The sequence below is a fragment of the Psittacula echo genome (assembly GCF_963264785.1).
Source record: "Psittacula echo genome assembly, chromosome: 8".
NCBI lineage: Eukaryota > Metazoa > Chordata > Aves > Psittaciformes > Psittacidae > Psittacula > Psittacula echo.
In genome coordinates, this window is record NC_137744.1 from 5,903,012 (window position 1) to 5,920,331 (window position 17,320).

At 42.3% G+C, this 17,320-nt stretch overlaps 1 protein-coding gene across 1 annotated transcript; it reads left to right on the plus strand.

Annotated features, from left to right (window-relative positions):
* Positions 1-287: 287 nt before the first annotated feature.
* LOC308224823 (transmembrane protein 182-like) lies at positions 288-16,232 on the plus strand (the record flags this gene model as incomplete). The annotated part of the gene is made up of 5 exons (XM_080625088.1): positions 288-440; positions 2,992-3,109; positions 5,170-5,268; positions 7,844-7,981; positions 16,003-16,232. The coding sequence occupies 5 exons, from the start codon at positions 288-290 to the stop codon at positions 16,230-16,232; spliced, it is 738 nt and encodes a 245-aa protein (XP_080481214.1).
* Between the last annotated feature and the right edge of the window lie 1,088 nt (positions 16,233-17,320).

Sequence of the window (17,320 nt, forward strand, 5' to 3'; positions counted from 1 at the left end):
CTCTCTGCACCGCTCCTCTGAAATGAACAGCCATGTGTTTATTTGGAAGTCTTCCTGCTCTGTCTCAGTAGTGATTTGTCATGTTCCTTAGTGCCACAGCTGTTTGATTACACCAGGTCATCTGCTTTTATTAGTCCTGTTCCCACCACCCACTGAAACTCACACCAGCCAAGAGAAGATTATTATCCGTGTCTAAAAATAGCCCTTCTCTCGTCCCCCTCTTCCAGCAACTGTGGAAACTTCAGCATTTTTCTTCTTTTCTGGTTTGCAGATCTGCTGCTTACCCCATGAAGGTTGGAGTAGCCGCCCTCGCAGCCGGGATCCTCGGCAGCACCGGCATCTTGCTCTTTCTCATCGCTTTTGGGACGGATTACTGGCTTCTGGCTACGGAGACCTGTGGTGTCTTTGAGCATGGGAACAGCACTCTGCAGAGCGGGGAGGTAAACTCTGAAATCTTGTCTTACTTTGGGAGAATTGACCTACTTAAATAATTTAAAATGCTAGATTTTGAAAGTTTTACATCTGTGGTAATATTTATGCTCATTTAAAATGACCTCTTCATGTGAAATGTCAGCTTGAGCTAATTTTAAAATATAAACCAGCTTTTCCATAGTATCTACCGTTTTAACTGAAGTACAGTATTGTCTAGGAAACATTGAAGACAGCACCTCTGTAATCTTGCAGATACTAACATTAGGGAATGAAAGGAAAAACATAAGAGCTTTACTTGTTGACAGTATTTACCTCTAAAGACAAAAGATATTTCCTAACATTTGCCATTAAAAGATTTCTTCCTCTGTAGTTTCTTCATTTAAAAGTAGTTCATGTTTTCAAGTGTAGGGCTTGGCAATCATTTACATCTGAAGTGATGTGACTACAGCACAGACAGAAAACAAAAGCAAATATCAGATGCAGAAAACAGCAGATGAGTTCCTGCCCATCTCACTAGAAAAGTCCTATATATTTCAAAATTAAGATTTATATAGGATTTCAGCTGGCAGGAATTTTAATTTTCTCAGGGCAATATGGTATTTTAGTGCTAACTGCTGGTATCACTGGTTTACAGATCCTTTCAGAAGTCTGGTTTTATCTGCACTTGCTATTGTCTAACTCTTCAATACAATAACCACCAGATCAGTTCCTTGAGCCACCCACTCTTCAAAACTGTTTTTGTGCTGATCAACGTGTGGTTTCAACTGCAGAATGACAGGATGATCCTTGTTGTGTGCAGACTTTTTGTCACTTCAAAGTTCAATCCAATTAGGTTTGATTTTCTTCTGGTGTGGTGAGTCACACCAGGTAAGCATCATGATGCCAGCAAGAAATATTTTCTTTCCTTTCAAAATCCGATAACCAAATGTAGGACGCTGCTTGAGTCATGCTTCCAAATGACTTTCTCTACTGAAAAAAAGAAAAAAACCCCAAACTTATAATAGAAAAACTGCCTGTCTTTACAGTTTAAGGCAGTGCAGTAAAGCCCCACAGATTGTGGGGTGTCACGGACAGAGGAGAGCAACTCAGCTTTTGTGCACTTGGGAAATGACAGTGTTAATTGTTTCAGACTTTCATTTGTGCTGTTGACTTCTAAAGTGGATTGACTAGCAACATTGCAGTGCACGACATGAAAAAGCATCTCAGACATTTAAGATACGCTCTTGGCCAGTGTTAGTGTGCCTGTCACTAAGGCAGAGCGACTTCAAAAGCACCAAGCAGAAATAGGAACTGTTCTCTTTCCTTTGAGCTATTTTATTTCTATTTCAGACACTGTTTCTTTTATTTCTATTCCAGTTACTGATTGTGTACACTGGGCTGTGTTTTTTACCTTCTCTGCCCTTTCTTAAACTGGCAAATCCTGTCCCTTTCAGATAAGGATGGTCTTGAGAATCTGCCAAACAGTGATTAAATGTGCTGTAGTCAGCAGCATCTGCCTGCTGAAGTTGGAGGGCTGTATGGTACCATTGTCGTAATTAGTATTTTACCCTGAAAGTAAAAGGAGAGTCAGTTCAGAGCTCTGGAAGTGGCCATAAGTTGATGAATAAAAGCCTTGAGGCGAGGGAAGTATCTTCTAGCACCTTGCATTTGAACCCTGTCTCCTTCCTCTAATTCACAGAGCCCAAGGTGGAGCTTCTCCATCCTCCACAAATGTAATTTTGTAACAGTCATGTCTCCTCTAACAAGCTGCATGTGATAAAGATAAAACTGATTTTGGCTATATAAAGTTTTAATTAGCTTTTTGGTAAAATAGTCCATGACTCAACTCTGCAATAACCTTCCTTTTAGAAAGACCTAAACCTTTGGCTCACAGGTTTCGTCTGAGGGTCCAAGTAGACTCAAAAAAAAGGAGAAATTGTCAACATCCCTATCATAGTTTATGAGAAAACTAGTCTGGGCAGAGTAATTTGTGTCTCGTGTAAGCTTGGCATAACTTCTACTGGGCTCAGCGGAGGGAGAGAAATAAGGAAACCTTTGAGCTGGTGATTGGAAGAGGCTCTCTGGAAGTTTTAGAGATGAGCTGTCTTCTGGGGTTAAGCCAGACCTTACGTGAATCCTGCGGAGCAGCAAGGGCATCAGAACTGTTGCGCTGGGTCACACCTAAAATTGTTTACCTGGCATTCAACCTGCTTCCTACTGGTTACAACAGCAATAACATTTACTGAAGGAAAGTGTTTAAGTAGAATATACTCAGAATGCTTTACTCCCTGACATACCCATCCAGCTCTGACAATCAGTGTTTTAAAGATATTAGAGAAAGAAGAAACAGGTTTGGGTCTGGAAGATGATTTGCTATCAGAACATTTTGTCGCTATGAGATGGCAGAAAGTCAAGGGCAGCTGCTGCCTCTGTGTTCCCCAGTCCCTCCAAAACCAGCTCAAGCAACAAATGAAAGCCTCAACAGAAATGAAAGCAACAACTGTCTAAGCAAAACCCACACACTTTCACCTTTCCACCAAGATCATCCCTGTATCAGCTTGGGCTTTCATTCCTTCACAGGCTGAAATGCTGACGGAGGTCAGGAAAGAGATCCTCACTTTCCATCATGAGGGCTTCTTCTGGCGGTGCTGGTTCTTTGGCGAGGGTCACTCGGAGACCATCTGGACCTTCTGGTACAGTAAGTACGATGCCACCACACCATATCCACAGCATCCACTCACAGTTTGAATTGCGAACAAGTACAAGAAGGGCTTCCAGGGATGAGGAGACAATTGTCTTTCTTTAATTTTATTTTTATTCTCATTATCTCGCTATCAAAAGCAAACTTTGCTCACCCTTTTTGGGCTCTTTTTTGACTTGCATTTTGCTCTCAGAGTTCACAGAAATGTAGAAACCTCTTGATGACATTTAATATATCACAACAAAGTTTTTATAGAGTGGTGGCTTTCACCAGCAAGGACAACTCTTCCCCCTCGCCCCTACCTCTTGATGTCCGTGTTCAGTCAAGGTCTGCTAAATTTGAGCCCATGCCTTCCCTGGCAGCAGGGTGGCGGTGTTTTCAGCCATCAGGGTGCTAAGTGTTCCCACCTACCACTGGTTTCAGCATGGGGAAGGCTGGATGTGCATGCCTGTGGTCTCCTTGAGTGCTCAGGACCTCTAGCAGTGGGCAGTGGTGGACCATGGAGAGCTGTGTTTCTGCTCTTAAGCACACAAGATCTTTATTGTAAGATCTCACCTGTTTTGCTTTTGAAGGTCATTGAAATTACACGTGTGAATAAACAGAAATGGATGCAAAAGAGGTTGGTTTTGTTTTGGTTTTTTTTTTTCTGAAAGCACATTCACTCTTCAAACAAAATTGAAGGAGAAGGTGAAACCTGTTCTGAGACAACAGTTGGCGCTGGCTGGTGGCTCACATGCACTGAAGTGTGGGGTCTTGGCCCAGTGAACCAGGTGCTCCCACCAGAAAGAGCAAAGGAGTGAGACCAACCCCCAGCATGCCTGGCACCAGCCTTGCTGGTGGCTGAGCCAGCAACTGGCTCTCAGTGAGTGATTAGAGGACAGCCTTTCCCTGGGATGCCACAACCTTAGAGAAATATTTGGCATTACAAAAAGAGATGTTAAATAAGTTTTGCAAAGGTTTACGCTGCAAAACCTTGACCCTGTGCTCGCTGGTGCTTCGGTTTGGTCAAAGATGTTTATGTGCCTGAGAAGCAGTGTGATCGCTTTGTAGGGCATTTGGCTGCAAATAATGCAGATTCAATGCAGTACACAATAAACGTACTCTTCAGTGACTGAAATTTCAGATGACTTTGCTGTCCCCCAGTCCCTGACCTGTGTTTCCTGTAAAATCATGCAAGACCAGTTACTGCCACTGTTCAACTGAATAATGTGAGGATTTTCACACAGAAATCCTTTTATGAGAAAGGAAAGGCCTGAGAGAGGGAGTTTGTGATCTAATTATATTAGATGGAAACACACAATATAATATAATGTTACCTGAAAGTAAAATGGCTCTTTCTGATAACTGGCAAATTTGTATTGCTTCTTTAGGTATTTATGATAATAGGATTGATCATGGCAAATTAATTTGCTGCTCTCACAGATATAATAATTAATTCAATAGGTATTCCATAGTCAATTTAGCATGAACTAATGTCCACCTATTATAAAGTGTTCCTTTGAGCTGGGGAACATATTTAAATAAGTGGCCAACCATTAATTAATTCATTTAACATTCATTCTATTACCCTTAATCATGATAAATCTCAGTGGTATTAATATTGATGGGGCATTTCCATTCTAATTGTGCTTTCACTTCTCACAAACTGGATGCCTTGTAAGGTATCTTGTTCTGGTACCCAAATACCTTTGCCCTTTCCAGACGGTCTGACACATTCGCTGAAGGAAAACAGCAATGGGAATATTTAGACCGATTTCAGTTGCTCCATCTTTCATGATTTATGTCCACCTCAGGTTATGAAGATGAGAAGATGTACGAGTAGCAGTCCCAGATCCTGTTATACCTCTCCTCTGTCATAATTCTTATTTTTCTTTTTTCTTTCTAACCAGGATTTACTATCCTTTACTCCCCAGCCTTCTGATTTCAGTGAGGGTTTTGTGGATGTTTGCAGAATAGGGCATTGCCATCTGAATACTGTAACTGTGATTTTGCAGAAAAATAAAAGCAAGCAGGGATTTATTTATTTATTTATTTATTTTGTTAATGTTCATTTTCAGCCAGCCAAGCACACCCCAAGTTCTGCACCCATGGCTACCTCTTCCCCATGCCCATTGCTCTCGGACCTTTCCCTCATCCTTCCTATGACACAACTGCAGGTAGGTTTCTTTCCCCTTCCCCAGCAGCTCCCTGCCCAAGAGGTTGGGTAGAGATTTATGGTGTGTTTCAGCACTATAGTTCTCCCATTGTAAATGCATGAGGCCAAGCATGACCAAGAGTTTTGTGAAGCTCCTTTACAAAATGGCCTTGCATTCGAGCGACCCAAGCTGTGAGGTCATTGAGATGTTCTCCCACGTCTTCTCTCCTCCAAAGCCAGCCATAAGCAGTGCACTCTCCCGCTGTGTGCTCAGCATCTCCTATGAGCAACTGAGGATGCTAAATCCTCTCTCCCACCTTCCCATTTCCTGGGAAGTGCTGGAGGCAAAGGGCTTCAGTCCCTGAGGCCAAATCCAGACCCTGTGGGCAAGCAATTTCTCATGGGCTGCAGGTTTGTGGCAGCTCATCGCTGACTCGTTTCCAGCATCTGGCTTCCTGGGAGAGCTCTGGTGTTGATTTACTGCGTGACAAAATAAACAAACACTGGAAAATCAGTTAAAGACCAAATTGTTAGAAGATTCACGTAAGTGACTGGCTTATTTTTAATACACCGAATACAACACAGTTGGAGAGCTCTCCTTTCAACTGGTTCCCTTTTTATTTATGTTTCTCTATATTTTCAGAGTTCTTTAATGAATCAGCTGCTGTTAGGAATTTTAATTTGCTAAATTGGTGGCAGCAGCTAGAATTAATTCAATGATCTTTTTTGAAATGAATTGATTTCTTTAAATAGTGTGCATCACTCTGCCTTGCCTCCGGGGATCCAGGGCAGGCGTACTGCACAAACAAACATCTTGACCTTTTCCTTAGCCTTTAGCAGTACCTTTTTTATTTTTATGTTTTATTTTTTTTCCATGAGAATTTAATTTTTTCTAAAAAAACCTCATTTGTCAGGAGGAGGATGTGAGGGCGAGCAGCTAGTTTATTTTGCTGTGCTGTGCAGCATTCCTGCCTCGGGGAACATGCCGTAGTGCAAAATGGATACGAGGGACCTGTCGACAGTTGGAAGGAGGAGCCCATTGCAGGCTGTGTGCAGCAAATATGCGGGTTAAGCAGTGGGATTTTTTTTCTGCTTGGGAGAGACAGGCATGATGTCTGGTTTCTGAATGATCTTGCTGATAAACACACTATTTTTTCCATACTAAATAAAGGGCCCTGGAGGCATCTGTCCCTGCCTGTCAGCCCTCGCTATGAAACCCTCTTCAGCTGCCTCTCAGAAATGCCAGTTGGGACAGGTCCCAGGAAGGTGCTGGGCGGGGGGATTATTCTGCACTGTGGCTGCATCCTGGGGTGCTATAGGGCTCTGCCTGGAGTTTCCAGGGAGACAAGTATATCTCAGCACCCACATTTAGGGCAGTGGGAGCATTGGGCTCCTCTGCTGCACCAACCTTGCTGCAAAGCATTTGGACACCTGCAGAGAGCAGAAGCTTCTGTTGTTAGCGTTCATTTTATTTCAAACCAGTCCATCCCCAAATGCAAATGATGACAAAACAGGAGGCTGCCCAGGCGGAGGGGTCCTCCAGCTATTACCTGCTCCAGAGATAATTCTGCCTTATCTGCATCCTCTTAGGCTCCCTGAGAGAAATGGGTGACGGGAGGTTAAACATGAAAATGAATTCTGTGGTTTTGGAGAGTTCAAGATACTTATCTCTCCCTAAGTGGCTCTCCTGACAAAATGGTTTCAAATGAGTAAAACGCATCTTCTCTGTATCATTTTTCTTTCAAGTGTGAATCATTTCAGCATTACCCACTTGCTCGTGCTCGGCGTAAGTCTCTCTAACTAGCGCTTCTGAAAAACAACAGAGTGAGATGCGGTGGTTCAAAGGGATCAGATAAATCAGGGGAATGGGGAGCAGGGTTTCAGGACTCTCTACCTAAGGACCACTACCTCTGGCCAAGGTTTATGGCAGTGACTGGAAGAGAATTGGCTACTGGGAGACTGAAATTAGTGGGCTACATCCTGTCCTGTAGCATGCGATGGACACTTTGAACTTGCTTGGCTCTGGCTGGCACGGTGACATGAATCTACAGCAGCCCTCCCCAATTCAGTGGATGGAGAGGCAGCTGTTCTTTTGCTCTGTTCTCTTACTTGGAGTCAAGCAAGGCCATTAACAGGGGAAATCATGAGCTCCCGTTTTCCCTGTAGTCCTGCTTACAAGAACTGTATTTTAAACCAGGAACCTGGCACCTTCCGTAAGTGTTAATTAAAATGGAACAAAGATGTGGTCTGATTCCATCTCTCCAAATTTTCCTGTTTTCTTTCCTTTCTTGCCAAGCTTTTCCATCCCCCACAGACACAACTCAGCAGAGTGTTCTTTACTCTCACACCCTTTTGTGGTGTACTTCCCTGGCAAACCCTTCTAACCCCTTGAACTCATTCCAATCCCATTATGTAGAGCATGACATTCAACCTGAACTTGCATAGGTTCCAGGCACATTGCACCCATGTAGCAGCCAGGAGTTAGCAGAGCAGGAGCTCCAGCCCTGCCTAACATGAGCAGCATTACAGAGTTAAGCGTGGACTGAAGTGAACTGCTTTTCCTCTCCTTTCACCTGACTTTGCTCTTTACGGTGCAGTGTACAGAGGTTTCTGGACAGCGTTCATCGTGCTGGCTGTCGCTACTGGGCTGGTGGGAGGACTGCTGCTGGTGTGTGGTGTGCCCTTTGTCAGCCCTCGGTCCTACAAAATCGGAGGTGGATTCCTTCTCTTCTCGGGTAAGCTGCCAAGCTGCCGTAATGGGATACAGCCCATTCCACACAGGAATGTGTCCGTGCTCTGCTTTGTGCTCACAGGGGAAAGGGAGGCAGCTGGGGATGAGGCGCTGCTGAGAGAGAAGGGGGCTCTGATGGGAACTGCACCGACTCAGAGTAAATGATTTCCTTCTTCCCACACTGGAATTAAACCTCTGTGCTCAGTCAAGCTTTAGCAAGATAGTCTGTAGTCCTAGAGAGGCTGAGGTTTTTTCCTTTCCTATGCAACACAGAGCAGCAGGGCCTTTTATTTTAGTAAAGTCCATTGCTCTGTCAACCCAATGGGCAGCAATCAGCCATGCTGTGTTCCCCTAAGTCAGTCTTTGCATTTAGGCCTTTCCTGTCTCTGCTGTTAACATCTGGCAGAGCTGGAAACTCACTGAGCGATGAAAGATCTACCTGGTGATTCAAAACGGGAGGGCTGGCTTAATAAAACCTGGAAACATAAAGCCATGACACAGCAGGAAAATAAATTAAAATTAGGCATTTATTCATTATTCCCACTGCCGTTACAAATGCTTCCACTGAATTATCACTTGGGCTTTTTCCTTTTCTATATTTGATAAGGAATAACTGACTTAACTAGTGGAAATACTTGATTTATAACAGTGATGAACTCAGAAAAAACGTTTTTTGTGACTCAAGCAGCTAAAGGCTGGAGCTCAGCTGAGCCATACCAAGGGAAGAACTTCATTCTGAAGTCAGGCCTTTCTCTGACAAAACACTGCTTAATTACAAATCCTCTGCCAGGTTCTGCTTCCTCATGAATCAAACACGAGCCAGTGTCTTTGCTCCCAGTTTGGGCTTTGAGCGTCCCCAAGGCTTTTGGGGCTGGAAGCTTTTCATGAAAATATTTAGCCAGAAAGGTCCCAGCAGTGACCCTGGAGGAGCTCCACCTAAGCTCCTTCCAATCTCACCATGTCCCACTATTATTATTACCTTTTATTCTTCCACCCCCCTGTTTAGTTCCCATTTTATAGCTCCTTTCCTAATTTCTATCTCCTTCAGGTGTAGTAATCATTAACCACATGATGCCTGCTGAGCTGCTTGTTAAAATGAAGCTAGATGACATCTATCTATTTGTCTAAATAATATGGAAGGCACTAAATCAATTTGTCTCTATCTGCCTCTGCTAATTCAGTTCTCATTTTGTCCAATTTTCTGTTTGCCTCCAGGTCTTTAGTCTTGCAGTGAGGGCAGCAAGCTTATGGGTATCCGCTTATCTCTTTCTTGTATAGCTTAAGAAATGCTTGGTTGGGCTTAATTTTTCTAAGGGAAAATTCCACATGGCTTTACACACATGGATTTTGTTTGGGAATGCAAGACATCTTCCTATCAGATCTCCATCAGGTACCAATGCCTTGTAATGGGTAGCATTAGCCACTTGACACATGTGTGTGCTGAAGTAATTTCTTCTTGTGAGACTAGGGCCGAATGCTTGGATCCTCTCAGATGTGACACTCTACCTACCTCATTTAAAGCCCTACCTCTTCAAAATACTCAGCTTTAGGCCCAAATGGAAAAACTGAGGTCAGTCACCTTCTGACACTGGTCAGATAAGTAAAATATCCCATAGAAAAGGATGCTGAATAATATCAAATCACTGTATTCCTTTTTTCTTTTTTCTTTCTTTTTCCATTATTTTTTCACTTTATTTGACTACCTCTTGATTAAAAGGCTGGGGCATAGAATGTGACACTTTTTAGAAGAGCTGATTATGCATCACATAAACCTCTTGGCGTTAGACAAAGATGCTGCTGTTTAAATTGAAGTTTGTATTAATGCAGTTTCAATCTGAACAGCAATCATTGTTATTAACTGTCATTAGGAGGAGCAAGTTCAGCTGGAAAAGACTTCCTGCTATATTTTCAATCTAAATGATAGCTAGGAGAATGCCATATTATTTCAGCAAAGTTTGCTTAGAGTTTCACCTGATCCTTTCATTTTGCAGGGGTGGGGGGATAGGTAGAGGGATATCCTGAACCCAGACCTCTGGATCCTGCTTGGCACTGGCTTCCTGAAGGATTTGAGATGCAACCCTCAATGCTTATTTTATTACTATCCCTTCTAAACATATTTTGCATAATTGCACTCAACACTAGGAACAATAGCTTTAACACAGCTTCACCGTCCCTTCCTTCAGATAGCGGGATGTGGAAAGATGATGCAGGAGAATGCGCGCCTTGTCTTCTAATCATGGCCTGTGGGTCAGTGTTAATTAACCTTCCTTGCAGAAATGATCTCTCCTTGAGGGAGTGTGAAAATGCTGAAAATCTGTAGAGTGGGAACGTGGCCTGGCAGTTGGATGGTGAGCTGGGGAGCCACAGCTGCAAGATGCCCCAGCCTCTCAGGGCATCCTTTCTATGCAACTTTATTCTGTCCATAAACTTCCTCTGTCCTTTTTGGTAGTAGCCCATGCTGAGGTCATGAAATCAGAGCCATGGTTAATCGTTGCAAAATGCTTCAACGTTTGCCACCAAAAGTCTCTATGAAGATATTATTAGTACAATTGCACATCCCCAAGTGTATTTATAGATATGCAGCCTGACATGATCTTAAGGAGTGTGCCCCTCCTTTGCTGAGGAGAATTCAGTGCCTAAGGGTGAACATTGCTATCGCTCAATTAGTTCCCTTTAGGAATCCTTTCCAAGACTGCTTTTTTTAACTGGACTTTCAAGAGGACAAGGCTGACTGTCTGCCAGCTACCTTAACAAATGCAGTGCTTGGTGTGGGGTGTTCCTGAGAGCCCTTTCAAAGAACCAAAGCCATCCCCTGTGATTTCCTCTCCTGGGCAACTCAGGAAATACAGCCAGAGCCCATCCCACCTTTGCATTTGCGCATTGACAGCTCCAGCTGAGGGGAGTTATCCTTGCCAGCCTGCTCCCAAAAGTACTTGAATTGCATGAGCAAATAGCCACTGTGCTCCTGTCCTTCTAACATTTGCCATCTCAAACTTAGCTTCAGTGCTGCAAGGGGGAAACACATACTGCCTGGTGACTAATTGTCCCCTTGTATCAATAGTCAGATGACAATATGATTAATTGTCACTACAATGTCACTGAGAGGAAAGGGTGAATGCTGCACTGCAGCTTCTGGAAACTGAACTGCTGAGACAACTTTGCTTGTGCTCCTTGTTTTCCTGTGCTTGTGCTCCTTGGTTTTCATTTCCATTGGGCATTTTAGAGAGCAAGCTTAGAAATGAGCAGAGGCTTCATCCAGACCTAGGGCAATTACTGAGCTTGCTGTGCTGCTCTAATCCATTAGGACCAGCTGCATAGCTGTAGGGTTAAGTGAAAAAGTGACCTGAGCTGTACCTGGTGGCTTGCTCAGGGGTGAGGAGGCTGCTTGGGAGAGCATGTGTGTATGGTGAATAAGGATGCATGTCCCAGGTAATGTTAAGCAACCGAAAGAGGAGCTTGTTATCAGCTAGCCTTCCATTGGAAAGCACCGATGATGAGCCATGTACAGTCTAAACATCTTCCAGCTGCTGTTTCTCCAGCACTTGTATGGCACCCATGGGTGTGCTCACACTGTCCTGCAGCCACAGGATTGCTGTGGCCATGGGCTCTTTCCAGCAGATAAAGGCAGCAACTCCTCTTTTGTGCTTTCAGAGCAGTGTCATGGTGCTGTGAGCGGAGCACAGTATGTACTCAGACCAACCTGTTCTTCAGCATGAACCAACTGCATTAAAAGAAAGGCAGATTTACCAGTCCTGTGGGTTAAAATGCTGAATTTTGTGCTCAGATTCCTCTTCCCAAATCAAGCATTTCTATTTTGGCAATCTCAGACTTCCCATGTGCAGTAAAGGCTGACAGTTATGGAGGGCGGCTGAAGGCCACCCTTCCATTTCCTCGTTATTAACATCCTGAAGAGGTAACTAGTGAGAAAGGCGAATGAGTCAAAGTTCATTGTTCTTGTAATTAGCAGATTGCACAAAAGTTCAGTAGCTTCCCCAGAATAAGAGTTAAAGATTGAGTTCACTCACCTGTCCCTACAATTAGCAGCTATAAAGGTGTCACAAAGATATAAAGTGAGAGAAAGAAAAAGCCTGACTCCAATTTACTCACAACAAAGGTGCAGCCCTCCTAGGAAGGGGGAGATGGAGCGCCGGGATTCGTTGTCTTGCAGTTAAGAGTGTACGAAGGAGAAAGATTTAATACCTCACTTTATTTTTCTTGCAATTAGCCCCTCCCCAGAAGATGCCATTGACCTCATCATTGTCTCAGCACTGAGACAGTTTTGCAGTTAATTTTTCTCCATACCATCCTAATGAACAGAGGCAAAGAGGGAAAGGGAGACAAAGAGAGAGATCGCTTGGCTAATTTTCCAGTGGTAGAAACCACAAGGATGCTAGGAGTGCGGGAGGGTGTGGTTAGATGTGGTCTTCACTTATGCTTACCCCAAACCTCTGTCTCAGGTATTTGTGCCAATGCCAGGCTCATTTCTTGGGTAGAAAGCTAGATTTTTTTTTCTTTTTTCAGTTTTTCATTTTGATGCCCTAGACAGGAAGAAATCTGTCTCTATACAGAACGAGCCATTTTGGGCTGGCAGGAAACAAAATGTCTTTCTACTAAAAGCTCCCAAAAGAAGATGGTAAAGTGAGACCCATTCAAAAGATGAAAAATCCAAAATAATATCTCATTTTAAATAAAAAATGCCAAAAACTTGCTTTGGTAATACAGGAGTGAAACATCCTGATAATCTCATTATGAAAAGCCTACTAATGTCTGGAAGCACGACAAATTTTAGGCAGTTTCATTAATAATTGTGATTGTTCCAACTAAGCTTTTTATTTTGACTAACAATTTTTCAGTGAGATGCCCTTTCTGCACCTCCACCATCCTTCTTTGGCTGCACCTGCCCTTTTGATTTTCTTTTCTTTTCTTGCTGGGAGGATGGTGTAAATCCCAGGGACTCCTCACCACTGAGCTGTAATTATTCCGGGAAAGAAGGCTGCTTACTTTACATTTTCTTGTCATTTTCCCAAAGTGTGAAAATGTTCTTAATTTAGATGCCATGGCTGTGCCATCACCTCCAGTACCTGTTTAATAATAAATCCTTCCATACTGAGACCTGCAGCTTCTCCTGGGGAGAAGGAAGGGACTGTTTCCCCATCCTTAGCTCCTGGTGAGCTTGGGGATGGTGCCGCCTGCTCATGGAGTTTCCTCTCACCTTCCTCTCTAAGAGCTGGTAGCTCTTAATCTGATCTGTTTTTCATAAATGAGGTTTAGGCCATCTAAATTGTCCTGGGACAATTCAATGCTAAATCCGTGGTTATTTAAAGACAGGTAGGAGAATTCAGAAGTATCCTACAGTATCTACATCCTCTGTCCCATGGGGCTACGGTTTTATTTGTGTCTCTTATGGTAGGTATTATAAGTTAATGAAATAGAAATTGATCTTTAAAAGAGCACTTTTCAAGGTTCAGTTGCTATCTAATTAATTTAATTTTAAATTACATCAGTAATAAAGACTTAATTGCCTTCTTATCAATACATTGTCTTTCGTAAAGGACATGTGACTATTTGAACACACAATCTTTTTTTATAGTAGAATAATTGGTATTTTAAGCGTACAACTATCATATTAAGTGTAAAATATTTATTTGTGCGTTTAATTTCAAGTGGTTTCGAAATCTCAATGAACATGCAAATGTTAGAACAGCTGTTATTTAACTCCTAGGCTGCCTCTCCAGCAAACATGAGGACTTTTCCATGTAAGGGAGAAGGGCTTGAAATATCAGCGTGTGGTGATGTAAAGTATAGTCATATGGTGACACCAATTTTTGATTCTTAGGGTTCATTTTGCAGTTTTAGGGTATAGGAGGCAGTTTAATAGACATCACAGCTTAGAATGGGTAGCTTCAACTTTTATATAACACGCAGAGTGGACTTTGAACCCTGTATACCTTCCTGTAAGTCTCATTTTTGGCTACAAGTTGCAAAAAGGAGCTTTGTAGTCGCAGATGTGTTTATATTATAAGCATTGTATTTATTATTATATATATTATATAATTATATATATATTTTATATATATTATATATAATTATTATTATATATATCATATATTTATATATAATATAATACATTATTATATATTATATTATATATTATATATGATAATATATATTATATATAATATTATATTATATTATATATTATTATATATATTATATATAACTATTATTATTATTATATATTATAATGTATTTACATTATAAGCAGAAAAACAGCCAAACACTGATGTGTTTTCTCTGATTGAGGTTTCAGTAACCTCTATCCCTAAGCTGATATATCAATGTCAAGCTTTACCCATTTCCTTTGCTTAGCACAGGAGCTGGTTTTTTGTAGTGTATAAGCTGCTGGGAAGAATAATTATAGTACAAGCTACATTTGATTTAAAAATTGCAAGAGAAGAAACTAAATCCAGTAGAAAGCCACAACACAGAACTGTGTGCTAACTGTTCAACTAAATTAATATTGAACTGTTCACTTCTACTATAAACATATAACCTGTGATGTATTTCTTTCATATATGTGCGTGTATGTGTGTATATCTATATGTTATATGGCACCACTTAAAAATGGCAAGCTTCTAGCTGCGAAGTAGCAAGATCAGATATTACTGAAGTGCCTTCAGAACTGTTATCACACTGTCACTATTTAGTTTTAATATATGTTAACTTTAAAACGCTCTCTATATATTCTTTACAATGATATAGTAAATAATATAAGGGCCACTCTAATTTTTGTTATGTGCTTCATACGGGGGAGCTAGACCTGCAGCCTCTGATCACCGTCACTTTGAATTATGGGGAAAGGAGGTTCCCATTAAGGCACCGAAACCCCTAAACCTGCTGTGGGCTGCTCCAGGTCTAGGAGGTGCCTTTCCACCACATGCTTTTCAGATGTGGCTGAGCTCTTCCTGCAGATGCTGACCTTTGATGGGTATGCATCTGGAAATGTGAGATCACAAGGTCTCACAGGAGATCTGCTATTTGGGTTCCAGGCATCCTACAGGCTTGGGAGGCTCTGAGGAGAGCAGACCCTCTCTAAGCAAGATGCTGACCTTGCACTCGCTGTTCAGGCTTGAGTGTGGCCTCAGCCTTCCTCTTGTCTGACTTGAGGGGAGGGCAAAAGAGTTCTCACCAATAAAAAGACTTTTTAGCCTCCTGTTATAAGCTGATTATTACTCTTTTTATTATTCTGTTGTTTAGTAGCCCACCTGAGATAGATTAATATCTTATGGCTATATGCCTTTTCTACTCTATTATGCATTATTTCTCTGCAAAATAAGATCACCAGTGCTCCTTGTCATGTGTTCTAATACTCGGTTGCAAAGCTCAGTTTAAAGAAAGGTGAGACAAGACGTAAAGGGGAGCTGCCACAAGCTGCAGCAGCTGCTCACTGTCTGTGCAGCCTGTGTTCGCACCTGTAGCCGGTCTGATGTCGGAAAAGTCTTGCCACCAGCAGGATTGATGCACATATCTTTGCATTTCTGGTTGAAATTGGATCTGACACTGCTTTGAAGGGTAGGTACAAAAAAGGAGAAAGTGAGCCTCAGTGTCTCCTTCTCACTTACCTCAGACAAAAATATAAAAGGCAAAACAACCACCTTTAAGACAGGAATGCAGAGCTAGCCTTGCACAGATCCCTGCTGTGAAAATCAGCCGTGTTCAGGATGATTTCTACGTGATCATATCCAGCTGTAACAGCCCTCAGTAGCACTGGTGGTTAAAGCACGAGCTGTTGGTGCACTGGTAGCTGCGCACAAGCTGGTTGTGGTGGTGCAGGTCTCTCCCATGGTGAGTGGGCTTGCCTTTCACAGGAACAGAGCAGTATCATGGATAGTAATTCTGCAATGGGTAATAATTCTTCAATGCAGAGGACCTGCAGGAATAAATGGAGATCTGTTGTCATCTTTTCTCACTTTTATTTCTGTGTTCTATGTACAGAGAATAACTCATCTTTGTCTCTCTTTCCAGGAGGCTTATTTCTCCTGCTCATATTTCTCTTTGTGATATGGAAGGAGTTCGTTGCTGATTTTCAGAAGTACATCCTTCTGGAGAGAAGTGAGAAGTGCATGGATGATGTACCCGTGCACGTATATTACGGGTGGTCGTTTATGTTTGCTGCGGCGGGCGTCCCCCTCATTTTACTTTCAGGACTTGTCTTCTACTTGGTTGGCAGAGACATTATGAAGTCACTGGAGTAAGGCAAATTTGAAGAAGGTCTTTCTTTGAGAAAATTGGTAATGTTCCTTGTAATGAAACGCACACAAGTTTTGAGGACTAGATTGTTTTTTGTAGCTATGATTGTCAGCACAGATGCATGACTACACTCACTCTTGCATGGAGGCAAGGATGGAGCACTGAGCATCCAATCACTGTCAGTCCAAAACCAGACCCAGCTGAACATCCAGCTTCAGCATTTTCACACTTTGGAGAAACTTAGGTATGTCTATGGGTTTTGCATCAGTCTGAAGCCCAAGGAAAAGCCTTTGCTGTTAAAAGCAGCTTCCCCTGGCTGTCAGCAGAGCACTACATCCATATTCAGCAGAGCTGGAGTTTTATGGTGTTCCCAGCATCCCTGTTTCTTGTAACAGGTAATCGAATCTGGCTGCGACAGTGTGCACTATAATGTCTATTTCTGAAAAGCAATTAGGGATGATTTTTTTTTTAAGCTGGCTCTAATTGACGTCAAAGGACAATCATTTTAATGGGATGTCGGGAAACATGAGGAAATTTTTTTGTTAAAAGCCCTGATTCCAAAGATACAAATGTACCTGGACCTAACCTAACTTTCAACAAGTGAATAAACCAATTTCCATGGCACGAAACATAACATGAATAAATTTGTATTCCTTTACAGCACCACATTACTCTGCGTTTAGTATTTTCCCTGGATGCAGTGTTGTGGGGATTCTCAACCCCAAAAAGCAAAGATGATCAGAGTTTGGGGGGAGCAGAAACAATAATGCTGTTATAGGGTAGACCCTGTCAGCCAGCTCAGCATGGGACCTTGTTGTATTCTACAGACACAGCACAAAAGTCAGCTCCAAAAAGGCAAATTCTATACCATTTAGATATTTTTAAGTTCTTGCAGGTTCTTGAGTGTCTGACAGATTGCAGTGGTCCTGTGAAGAGCAATGCATGCTAATCCAAGCTATCGAGGTACAGGAGGTGAAGTGATTTATTTTGTGTATGCAGAAGTTTGTGAAGACGCTTGAGAAATGATAAAGATTTGATCTTGTCATGTTTTTCGGGCTGGATCTTGATGCCTTGAAGTAGTTTGTTGGGCCCT